The sequence below is a fragment of the Erpetoichthys calabaricus genome, chromosome 4, assembly GCF_900747795.2.
Source record: "Erpetoichthys calabaricus chromosome 4, fErpCal1.3, whole genome shotgun sequence".
NCBI classification, from domain to species: Eukaryota; Metazoa; Chordata; class Cladistia; order Polypteriformes; family Polypteridae; genus Erpetoichthys; species Erpetoichthys calabaricus.
The window spans coordinates 266,780,237-266,793,087 of NC_041397.2; the positions used below are offsets into that span (position 1 = coordinate 266,780,237).

Here is a 12,851-nt window from a genome sequence, read left to right on the forward strand (position 1 = left end):
CAGGCAGCGCGAGAGAGAGAGCTGGACGCATAAGGTAGGAAGGCAGTTAAAGAATGCACTGGGCTTGATTTTGTTTTCACTTCTGTTTACAGCGATCGGTTCGTAGCGTGCATTGTTGCAATGTTACTCTTCTTGGTGGTTTATTAAATTATGGATTTTTTCAAATGTTAATTTTTTTCCCTGTGCTTAAAACTCATTAAAAAAAAAAAAAGTGTTTTTAGCCAGCGGTTGGTAGCGCTATAGCGCGAACTATTGCAGTGTTAGTTTTCTCTGTTGTTGAAGGTTTTCTCAGTGTTATTCAATGTTTTTACATTTAGTTTACTATTACGCTGTGCATTCTATGGTTTAATTAACTATATTTGTGCTTAAAAACTTAAAAAATATATATATTTACATACAGTTCGTATGGTCTGGAACGGATTAATTGTATTTACATACAATCCTATGGGGGGAAATTGCTTCATTTCATGACCAAATCGGTTTACGACCAGAGTTGTGGAACGAATTATGGTCGTGAACCGAGGTTCCACTGTACATTGTCCCAGTTAAATGTATGTCCTGTTGATTTAGTATGCGTATAGATCAGTGATCGTGAGTCCTTTTTTCTGACGGCATTGCGATGTTCCTGTATATGTGTTGCAGTTCTTTTTGATGTTTGTCCTATGTATACAGCTGGGCAAGAATTGAATGGAATGCAATAAACTGCGTTTCGCACACAAAACCACAAACAATCTGTGCACGGTCCTCTTTAATGCTAAAAACAAGAAATCGACAGCAGAAACACGAAACGCAGATCACTGATCTATACGCATACTAAATCAACAGGACATACATTTAACTGGGATAATGTACAAGTAAGATTTAAGGCCAATACCAAAAGTGCCAGAGAGCTGGCCGAATCTTGGCTATCAAATGAGAACGCCATCAGCAGACATTTGGACATAAACCCAGCATATGCAAACTTAAGAAGAACATGTTCATAATAAATAAAATCTTTACAACCAATAATCTCTGAGTATGCCCAAGGTTACAAGATAATGACATCTGTCTAAATGACCACTTTAACCTATTAATTGCAGTTTTTCTTGCCTTCTGTTATGTTTTGTGGCATTTTATAACGTGCAAGATGCTATATAACAGGATAACACCATTTATTTACTTTTTTATGGATGCACAAAGATAGGCCTACTATACATCAATTAAGAAATTGGTGCAAATTGCAGATTACTTTAAACCTTGAAACATTTCCAGTTTATATCATATATTGCCACTTCCACATCTTCAGCCTCTTCTTCTCATCTATCCATGTGTACTTCTTCATCTGGTCATTTTTTGGATTTAGCCAGTTTAGCTGGTTGCCCCCAAATCTTTTACTACATGCTTCAGGGCCCTTGGGATTCATTCTTTTCGTATCACCTGTCACTACTTTGAACGGCATCTGCTACGTCCACCCTCTCTGCCTCATCTCCTCCACTTCTGTCTTGGTCCATCTCTTCTCATAGTCATCCTGCCTTTTGTTCTACCTGCCCAAACCACTTTAGTTTGTTTCTTTTCGGCACAGCACCTTTCACGTCTACGGAATCTTTTTCTTAATTCTGCATTGGTCTTTCTCTAATTCTGTCACACTCCAGAAATACATTTTACCATTTTTATTTCCATTTTTTCAAACTTTGTTTCACATTCTGTTATCATTGGCCTTGTCTCACTCCTATACAGCATACATAAAAATAAATTGACCTGAATTACTGAAATGCCTAGTACATGTAAAATACAAATTAATTTATTTTATTACAGTGGCAGTGTGTTTATATTGCAGAAAAGTGAAAACAAATCTTTAAATTTTGCCCTTTTCAGTTAATTTACAATTATACATTTTGATTGTACAATGTTGTAATAGTACAGTATGTAAAAATATTTCTTTTTCAGGTAACCAATCATCTCCCTTTAAAAACTGCATTGAGCTATCATGGGTTTAACCAAGCAGTATTTGCGTTATGTGGCTAGTGGTGTTTTTGGTGTCATTGGAAACCAGAAGTCAAACATTGTGTTTGTAACTCTAAGAGGGGGAGAAAAAGGACGATATGTTGCAGCTGCAGCCTGTGAGCATGTCTTTATATGGGATACAAGAAAAGGAGAGAAGGTAAGTTAGTTTTTAATTGCAGTCTTTAATATAATGGTTAGAACAATTTATGTGGCAATGACATAATTATAATTGAGTTTTCCTTTTTATTATTGATTTTAAGCAATATCTGGTAATTTTCAGTTACTTCAGAGAAAATGTCCTTGAATATTTTTTTTATATATTCCCTCCAACCAATAAAGTCTCCCTTTTTTATGTATGTATGTATATATATGTATATATATGTGTATATATAAATAAATGATTGGACAAACAGCAAAGGTTTGGGGCAGCCACCTGTATAGTGTCCCTGGCTGCAAAAGGCTTTGAGTTGAGTACAACGTGTACAGATTTGAGTCCAAAGTAGAACTGTTTGAATATGAAGGATAAGGGGTTTTTATAGTCGGTTCCCAGGAAGTGACGTCCTCACGGCTGGGATGGGTAGGATTTCTCGTATTTGGTCTACTGAGAGAAAAGAGAGAGGTTTAGTGCAACCTGCTGCCCCCTGGCCTGGCGTGGGATTGCCATTTTCTGGTCCCAAGCGCACATGTGTGGCTAATATATATCTCTCTCTATATAAAAGGAAATCCTGGAATGGAAAGCAAATGCAAGGCTACGATATGTGATAATCTCAAAAGACATTTAAAAGACCCGCGAGACCAAGGAGACTTACCACGGTGCGTCTCGCGGGAACCGTAAATATGAGACTTGGTGCCAAGAGATTGTCCCAGGGCCGTAGCAAAAAGGACAGCAGCTGTACAGGCTTTAAAGAGATCGAAGGGCAGCGTGACAGCAGCTATAACCCCCCCCCCCCCCTTCCGAACGCGAGCAGTGTTATACATCCTGCAAGAAAGATTTCAAACACGCCCAGGGCCAGTAATAAAAGACAGGTATTGCTTTAACAATGTCACGCAAGACCAGGCAGTGAGCCATCATTTAACTCTTTTAGGGCTAATTTCTTTTTTGTTTCTTTTCTCCCAGGGCTGAATATTTTTCCAAAAACTAACATTTTTTAAAAAAGAACACAAAGCAATTGTTTAACATATCAAATCAACAAAAAATATTTACTTTTGACATATGTCACTGTCTTGTATGTTGTATGAGCCTGAATTCTCTATGTGTTGTTTTGATGCCTATTTTTCAATTGTCTGTTGCTGCATTTTCTAACATATATTGTTAGTGTGTACTGTAGAGAGACAAGTCACCCATTTGCCATCGTGCCATGCCACTGCCACCAAGTTTTCTGCCTGCATGAAAACCGTATTGTCACCTCTTTTCATCTTCTGAAACTTTATGAACTTTATGTATGGCATTATAGCCTGGCTCACCCCATGGGATTTGCTTCTGTTTATTACAGAAGTGAATAAAACTTTGCAGCAGCACGTACCTAAGCCACCAGGGGACAAAACACGTTTGGACCAATGCTCCCTGAAGTTATATCACCAGTTCTGTCCCATCTCTATTTGTAATGCCACAGCGTGCTTCATCTCGTCTTTCGTTGTGGGTTTCCACTTTGAATAACGAGAATGCGATGCAAACGCAGCCCGCGATTCAAAAAATATCTCTGCCTACCTGTTTGTCTCGTCTGACAGTAGCTGAAAAGCAGCATCAGGAGAGAGCAGCCTGAAGTACAGCAGCTGGTGATCTGTCGTGTCCAAAAGCAAGCCATGCCGTCTTGTAAACTCCGGAAGCCATATCGGCTCTCAACGGATCAATGTATGTGTATTTATCCCATGCAAACCTTGCCGTAGATGCATCGGCTGCGCGAGGGCACTCAACTGGCAGCAGATCCGCTCGCGCGGCATCGGCTGGTGTCTGATCAGCTGATGCCTGCTTCTAACTCTCTTGCTCGATCTCCTGATCACTGCCAATAAAGTCCGATTCTGAAAAATCAAGAGTCCGACTCCGCGGTAATGCGCAAAACAACGTCTGCCAAGTGTTTTCTTTTCTGCACTTGCTTCGCTGCCTTTTCACATGTCGGTGCCATCTTGCCTTTGTTTACATTTCGCAACTCACGCACACGCAATGTTTATTTGCCGAGTCAACGAGTCTAGCATTCCTCCAAGCACAGAGGGAATGCCTGTGACGTGACAGTGAGATTTGTCGCCATTAACAGCTAATTGTCGCCCTTTATCCCTGGATGTCGACTTTTGTCGACATTCGCCTTCAACCCCTCCTGTCGACAAAAGTCGACATCCGCCCTAAAAGAGTTAAAACAAGTCAACAGACCTCTAAGCTAGCAGTTGTTGGATTGCTTTTGGCAGGCAAGCATCATGTGTTCCCAGCTCTTAAAACAACGACATGCGACAGGCAGAAGAGGCAGCTAGCAAGCAGCAAAAAAGACAGCAAATGATCCAAAGGCATATCCTTAGCGTACGTTCAGCCGCAACACCTTTCACAACACGAGCAGTATTATACGTCTGGGAAGAAAGAGATGTAACCTCGCGCGGGGCAGGAAATAAAGGACAAGTACAGTAATCCCTTGCTATATCGCGCTTCGACTTTCGCGGCTTCACTCTATCGCGGATTTTATATGTAAGCATATTTAAATATATATCGCGGATTTTTTGCTGGTTCGCGGATTTCTGCAGACAATGGGTCTTTTAATTTCTGGTACATGCTTCCTCAGTTGGTTTGCCCAATTGATTTCATGCAAGGGACGCTATTGGCAGATGGCTGAGAAGCTATCCAACCAGAGCGTGTATTACGTATTAAATAAAACTCCTCAAATATATTGTGAGCACAGGGGCTGTTCACATCCCTAGAGGATATGGACACTCCTCAAAATATACGCTGAAAGATTACCTTCACATTGCTCTCTTTCTTGCTGGGCTTACATATGGCTGATTTGTCAAGCGATATGCTTCCAGCACGGTGCTTCGCATACTTAAAAGATCAAACAGCACGTATTGATTTTTGATTGTTTGCTTTCTCGCTCTGACATACTCTGCTCCTGACGGAGGGGGTGTGAGCAGGGGGGCTGTTCGCACCCCTAGACGATACGGACGCTTGTCTAAAAATGCTGAAAGATTACCTTCACGTTGCTCCATTCTGTGCAGCTGCTTTATCAAGCGACATGCTTCCTGCACAGTGCTTCGCATACTTAAAAGCTCGAAGGGCATGTATTGATTTTTGATTGTTTGTTTGTTTTTCTCTGTCTCTCTCTCTCTCTCTCTCTCTCTCTGACATTGTCTGCTCCTAACGGAGGGAGTGTGAGCAGAGGGGCTGTTCGCACACTGACCTAGAGGATACGGACGCTCCTCTAAAAAATGCTGAAAGACTACCTTTACATTGTACCGGCGGTGCTTTGCATACTTAAAAGTCAAACAGCCCTATTGATTTTTGTTTGCTTTTTTCTCTCTCTCTCTCTGACATTCTCTGCTCCTGATGTGCACTCCTTTGAAGAGGAAGATATGTTTGCATTCTTTTAATTGTGAGACGGAACTGTCATCTCTGTCTTGTCATGGAGCACAGTTTAAACTTTTGAAAAAGAGACAAATGTTTGTTTGCAGTGTTTGAATAAAGTTCCTGTCTCTCTACAACCTCCTGTGTTTCTGTGCAAATCTGTGACCCAAGCATGACAATATAAAAATAACCATATAAACATATGGTTTCTACTTAGCGGATTTTCACCTTTCGCGGGGGGTTCTGGAACGCAACCCCCGCGATCGAGGAGGGATTACTGTATTGTTTTTACAAAGGTTTTTAAAGTAAAAGTGAAAATAATGCATATGTAACAATTCACAAGAAAATAACAATCTCTTTAAATTGTAGATTGCCTGCCTAAGGTAAAGTCATCCCTGATGAATGGGGACGTGGGAATGAGGGGTCCTTTCATCGGATTAGCGCTATTTCAGATGTGGAAGGTCTCCAGGACTTAACAAATCCAAATCATATTATGTGATATCATCTAATGTGAAATTCTACTTCGTACTTCTAGAATTTTTATTTTTATATTGTATTGAGGATTTATTCTGTTCTATGTATTGTACTGTACGGCTCAGAATTAAAAGACAATGAGTAAAATGACAAAGTAGAACTTCATAAAGACGTTTACAAACGTTGACGCTAAACACATGCAGAGCAGGTTAGAGACTATGAAAATATGAAAGTAGGAAAATTAGAAAATATAAAAAAAGAAAGTAAAGATCGCAGTAGCGCAAACAAACAAACTGCCTCATTTAACTATGTACCAGTCTAACTTTGGTTTTGCACAATAATTACAGTGATCCCTCGCTATATCGCGCTTCGCCTTTCACGGCTTCACTCTATCGCGGATTTTATATGTAAGCATATTTAAATATATATCGTGGATTTTTTGCTGGTTCGCGGATTTCTGAGGACAATGGGTCTTTTAATTTCTGGTACATGCTTCCTCAGTTGGTTTGCCCAGTTGATTTCATACAAGGGACGCTATTGGCAGATGGCTGAGAAGTTACCCAACTTACTTTTCTCTGTGTCTCTTGCGCTGACTTTCTCTGATCCTGACGTAGGGGGTGTGAGCAGGGGGGCTGTTCGCACACCTAGACGATACGGACGCTCGTCTAAAAAATGCTGAAAGATTATCTTCACGTTGCTACCTTCTGTGTGCAGCTGCTTAGTGAAGCGACATGCTGCACGGTGCTTCACATACTTAAAAGCTCAAAGGGCACTTATTGATTTTTCACTCTTTGTTTTTATCTGTCTCTCTCTCTCTCTCTCTCTCTCTCTCTCTCTATCTCTATCTCTATCTCTCTCTATCCCTGCTCCTGACGGAGGGGGTGTGAGCTGCCGCCTTCAACAGCTTTGTGCCGCGGTGCTTCGCATACTTAAGCCAAACAGCCCTATTGATTTGTTTGCTTTGCTCTCTGTTTCTGACAGCCTGTGCTCCTGACACGCACTCCTTTGAAGAGGAAGATATGTTTGCATTCTTTTAATTGTGAGACAGAACTGTCATCTCTGTCTTGTCATGGAGCACAGTTTAAACTTTTGAAAAAGAGACAAATGTTTGTTTGCAGTGTTTGAATAACGTTCCTGTCTCTCTACAACCTCCTGTGTTTCTGCGCAAATCTGTGACCCAAGCATGACAATATAAAAATAACCATATAAACATATGGTTTCTACTTCGCGGATTTTCTTATTTCGCGGGTGGCTCTGGAACGCAACCCCCGTGATGGAGGAGGGATTACTGTACTACACTATTGCACCTTAACACTTAATTCTACTTTATTCACATAATTATACTTATTATTATGTTCTACTATACTGTTATCTTTCAATCTATGACATTTTCTTAATCTAACTGATATTCTTCTAACTTTGCACAGTTTTTGATAAGCAGATCAGGATGCATTTCACTGCGTGTTGTCCTGTATAACTATGCATGTGACAAATAAAGAATCTTGAGAATTTCAAAAACGGAGTTTACCGCACATGCATTTATTGGTTACTTTGTTAGTGTATATATATTTATATGTCTGCTTATTTAAAAAGCTAAATTTACCCCAGGAGTCAAAAACGTTCTGTCTAGCCCTTGTACAAAAACCTAGACAAAAGCTGGGGTATCACCTTGGTAACCTCATGTACTTTTGGAACTGTGAGAGGTAAATAGCACGACTTTACAGACAGGAGTCCAATGCAGAACTCTACTTACTTTTTTACTTTGTAAAAAAAAAAATTATTAACTGCTGATGATATAGATTGTTTTGTCTGTGCTGAAATTCCAAACAGAGAAACCTGTCCTGACCTCATTAAAAAGATTCAGCATATTGGGACTGGCAAGATTACAAATATTGTTTTTACAGAAGTTCTGAAATAAAAGTGAAACTAATGAAATAGCAACAATTCAAAGAAAAAAAAATCTTAAAAGTGTGTATCCGGAAATCCAAACACTGGGGTTGGCGAGCAAAGCGAGCAGGGGGCTTTGCCCCTAGTATATAAAATAAACGAATGGCAGTGATTATAGGTGCATCTCCATAAATTAGAATATCATTGAAAAGTTAATTTATTTCAGTAATTCAATTCAAAAAGGGAAACTCCTATCACTCTGTGTGTAATTAATTTATATAATGTATATTTCAAGCATTTATTTCTTTTAATTTTGCTGATTATGGCTTATAGCTAATGAAAACCCAAAATTCAGTATCTCATAACATTAGAATATTATGAAAAAGTTCAATATTGTAGACCCATGGTGTCACACTTCAGTCAGCTAATTAACCCAAAACACCTTCAAAGGTGTCCTGAGCCTTTAAATGCTCTCTCAGTCTTGTTCAGTAGGCCACACAATCATGGGGAAGACTGCTGACTTGACAGTTGTCCAGAAGACAGTCATTGACACCCTCCGCAAGGAGGGTAAGCCACAAAAGGTCATTGCAGAAGAAGCTGGCTGTTCAGAGTGCTGTATCCAAGCATATTAATGGAAAGTTGAGTGGAAGGAAAAAATGTGTCAGAAAAAGGTGCATAGGCAACAGGTATACCTACAGCCTTGAGATGATTGTGAAACATAGCCCATTCAAGAATTTGGGGGAGATTCGCAAGGAGTGGACTGTAGCTGGAGTCAGTGCTTCAAGAATGTGTCCGGGACATGGGCTATAACTGTCACATTCCTTGTGTCAGCCCAGTCCTGAACCCGAGACAACGTCAGAGGCGTCTTACCTGGGCTAAGGAGAAAATGGACTAGACTGTGGAAATCAATGTCCCAGAGTCTGGAGGAAGAGTGGAGAGGCACAGAATCCAAGTTGCTTGAGGTCCAATGTGAAGTTTCCACAGTCAGTGATGATTTGGGGATCCATGTCATCTGCTGGTATTGGTCCACTGTGTTTTATCAAGAATTTTGAGTTTTCATTAACTGTAAGCCATAATCAGCAAAATGAAAAGAAATAAATGCTTAAAATATGTTATATAGATTCAGTACACACAGAGTGATATGAGTTTCACTTTTTGAATTGAATTACTGAAATTAACTTTTTGATGATATTTTAATTTATGGAGATGCACCTGTATATGTGGAAGTTGCAACACCTCCAGGCCCATAGTGGCCTGTCAAAAGCCAGACATTCAAAAACATTAGGCTGCCTCCTCCCTTTTTTGGGTCAGTAAAGCCCTACTGCTCACTTAAGAGTTGTCTCCTGTCACATGCACGCAAATCTGGAAGTTTTGTATTCTTCTACCAGCCTTTGTGTGTCTTTCTTTTTAGTGTGCTTGTAAAATTTGCTCTGAGACCTTTAGTAAGTTCAAAATCATTTCCATTTTGACCTGGTAAACCCTTAAATGAAGACAATACTCCAAGTACAGGGTGAGCCAAAAAGAAGTACAGTAATCCCTCGCTACTTCGCGGTTCACTTTTCGTGGATTCACGACTTCGCGGATTTTATATGTAAGCATATCTAAATATATAACGCGGATTTTTCACTGCTTCGCGGGTTTCTGCGGACAATGGGTCTTTTTACTTCTGGTACTTGCTTTCTCAGTTGGTTTGCCCAGTTGATTTCATACAAGAGATGCTATTAGCGGATGGCTGAGAAGCTACCCAATCAGAGCACGCAGTTAAGTTCCTGTGTGCTGCTGATTGGCTCAGCGACAGAGTGCTGCATTAACCAGGAAGTCTCATCTCACTCATTCAGCATTAACGTGCTCCTGCTTCAGGGGCCGTGTCCAAGCGCCAACAGAAGATGCAAATGATTGCAGAAAAGGTAAAAGTTTTGGATATGTTGAAGGAAGGGAACAGCTACACCGCTGCAGTGTCCTTTAACCAGGGCGCAAAACGAGTTGCAAGTGGATGTGATAAGGCAGTAGTCTGGATGGAATCTGCTTTAGGAATCTTTGCAACAAGGTCGACGACGTCATGACCGCCTACAAGCTGCTACATGTACTTTGCTATACAGTAAGTGTAAACTTATCTACCGATTTCATATTGCTTAGCAGTTGTCCCTGTTATTAATAGAGTAAAGGGTGGGTTGTAAACAATACAGGGAGGGTTTAAAAACATCCAAATACACGTTAAATATTTAAATAAATATGGTGTCCCTACTTCGCGGAAATTCAGTTATCGCGGTCGGCCTTGGAACCTATCTCCCGCGATAAGTGAGGGATTACTGTACCACATTTCAAATGTTTATCCTACACAAATGGTACAAGATAAAGTAAATTTCATTATGACACAAGAAAGGGTATACAAAATAGATTTTTTTCACCGAGTTTTAAAAATGATGTCTTTAAGGTAGTGGCCTTCATTAGCAATACACTCTGCAAGATGATTTCTGAACACTCGAGTGACTCAATCGGCCATTTCTAAGGGAATAGTGGTGATTTCGTGGAGGATAGCGTCCTTGTGGGCTTCAAGGTTTTGAAGTTGGGGTGTGTGTTTACCTTCGACTTTAGATAGCCCAGCAAGAAGAAATCACACGGAGTGAGATCAGGCGAATGTGAAGGTCACCTGACATCTTCACGCAGGGAGATCAGCTTCCCTGGAAACATCTCCCACAAAATTTACATGGATCTCCACACCGCATGAGCTGTTGCTCCATCCTGTTGAAACCAGGCATCCACCACATCAATTTCTTCCAGTTGGGGCCACAAAAAGTTCTCTAGCATTTCAATGTAATATTCTGAAGTGAAGGTGGCTGTTGCTCCCTCCTCCTCAAAAAAGTAATGGCATACAATGCCAAATTTTGCAGCGGTGCACCAAACTGTAACATGCTCACTGTTTAGGGATCTCTGATGGAGTTCACGAAGGTTGGTTTCAGCCCAGTAGCATACGTTTTGCTAATTTGCACAACCATTCAAATGGAAATGTGCCTCGTCACTGCACATAATGATGGCATCTCAAGGAATGGCTTGCAGAATGTTTGCACACAACTATCTGTGGCTTTCCCAGTCTCTCTCAGTGAGTTTCTGCAATACCATCATTTTGTATGGATGGAAACTAAGGTCCTCTTGCAAAATCTTCCTCAAAAACGTGTTGGAAATGCCTAAGACAGATGCATGTTTGTTCACAGAGTGTCTATGTGACTGCAAAATTGATGCCCTTTTACAGCTTGGATGTTTTCAGGTGTTCGTACAGTCCGAGGATGGTCTGAAAATTTTGTTCAATGTAGTATCCGTCTTTCTAAATTTAGCCACCCACTGAAGAATTGTTTTTTGATTAGAGATGCCAACGTTAGGAGGAATGCTAAAGTGAGTTCAGAAGGTGCATTGCATAGTGATGATGGACTCATTGTTTTTGAAGAACACTTTAACAGCGAAAGCACGGTACGCACCGGATCAAGGCATATTGCCGACTGAGGACCCCCACCCCAACCCACTCAGCTGGCTCTACGTCGCGCAATGATGTGGTACTTAATTTTGTCTCACCCTGTACTACATTTTAACAAACCTTTCAGATTGTTCCTAAGTACAGTATAAGCTTATAACTATATTTACTTTTGTCAGTTCTGTGCATGTCATGTTTGATTACCAGATACTGATGTGAATGGAGTGTATGTAGGTTCACTTCATATTTAATGACATCCTACCAATTATGTCAAATGGCTACTCTGTGGTATGGTTATCCTTGGTGAACTGGTGTAACAGCAGAGATTAGACATTTTTATCCAAAACTTGATTCCACATGTTGATTCTAACAAAAGTATAGATAACCTTGCTGAGGGATTTAGATAAAAACTGGGATGCGCTTCTGGAGCAAGGTGTGGTGGTGATGTTCACCAGTGAATTACTGGTGATCGATAACCCTACCTGTAAAGCCAAATATTATTACTGGGTGCAATGCTGGTCTTTCACATAGTATTGAAATACGTGCCTTAGGTTCTCTGACTATTTTCAACACAAGTGACAGACCTTCACTTTCATTAAAAACACTGGTCTTCTCAAATATGAGCTTGCTATTTTTTTCTTTAGCATTGGGCATGGATTTTTTTCCCTTACTTTTCACTTGCTATTACTGTGTCCTTAAGTCCATTAAATTCAACCAGTACATACTTAGCCTCTTATATTTCATTTTCAGCACTATATGTGGTACTCTTGATTAATAACAAGCATACTTATTTATTGATTCAGTTTTTTTTTCTGTAACCTGTATGACTTCTCATTTAAGCTTGCTTAGATTTCAGAACATCATTCATTGAGTATAGTGGCCAGTGTTGTGTGCTTTGCACTAGTGAAATAGGTTTATTTTAGAATTCACACCTTAATTTGATAAAATTAACATCAGCATATTACTTACGTTTTGTTAGATTTGAAAGATTTAACTTTAATTGCAGGTTTTCACATTTTCAAATTAAAATGTGAACCCGGGTCTCCAAACTGCGAGGCAGAAGCGCTACCCACTGTGCAACCGTGCCGCCCCATCCTTTTTTATGTCATTCATAATTGTACTGTTGTTGTAGCCTTCTTTACTCTGCTTTTTACCCAGTAAGGACTGCAGCTTCTGCTTATTGCATCTACATTGACAGACTAACTCAGAAACTTATATTTCTTGTCTCTGTACTTGCTGAGCTGCACAATTTTGGATGATTTCTTCTGAACAAGCAGTATTGTGCAGAAAGTACAGGAAATTCAAAGGGCTGAGCTACAACTTCCACTTCTTCTTTCTGCAGGTATAGATGACCATATACATTAGGAATAGAAAATACTATAAAAGGTTTGGCCTTGTTCTCTTTTCAGAAATTGCCCATCTTTTGTTTTTCTCCTGATTTTAGCAAATTTTTTTCCTCTTGATGGATGTGGTGCAAACAGGCTTGGCAGAGTACACCAG

General features: G+C 40.1%; 1 protein-coding gene across 1 annotated transcript in view; it reads left to right on the forward strand.

The window, feature by feature from the left end:
- Positions 1-12,851, forward strand: part of wdr3 (WD repeat domain 3) — an 80,874-nt gene that overhangs the window by 4,535 nt on the left and 63,488 nt on the right. The window contains 1 exon segment of the mRNA XM_028800751.2: positions 1,927-2,140. Coding sequence (XP_028656584.1) covers positions 1,967-2,140 — 174 coding nt within the window. The 5' untranslated portion in view covers positions 1,927-1,966.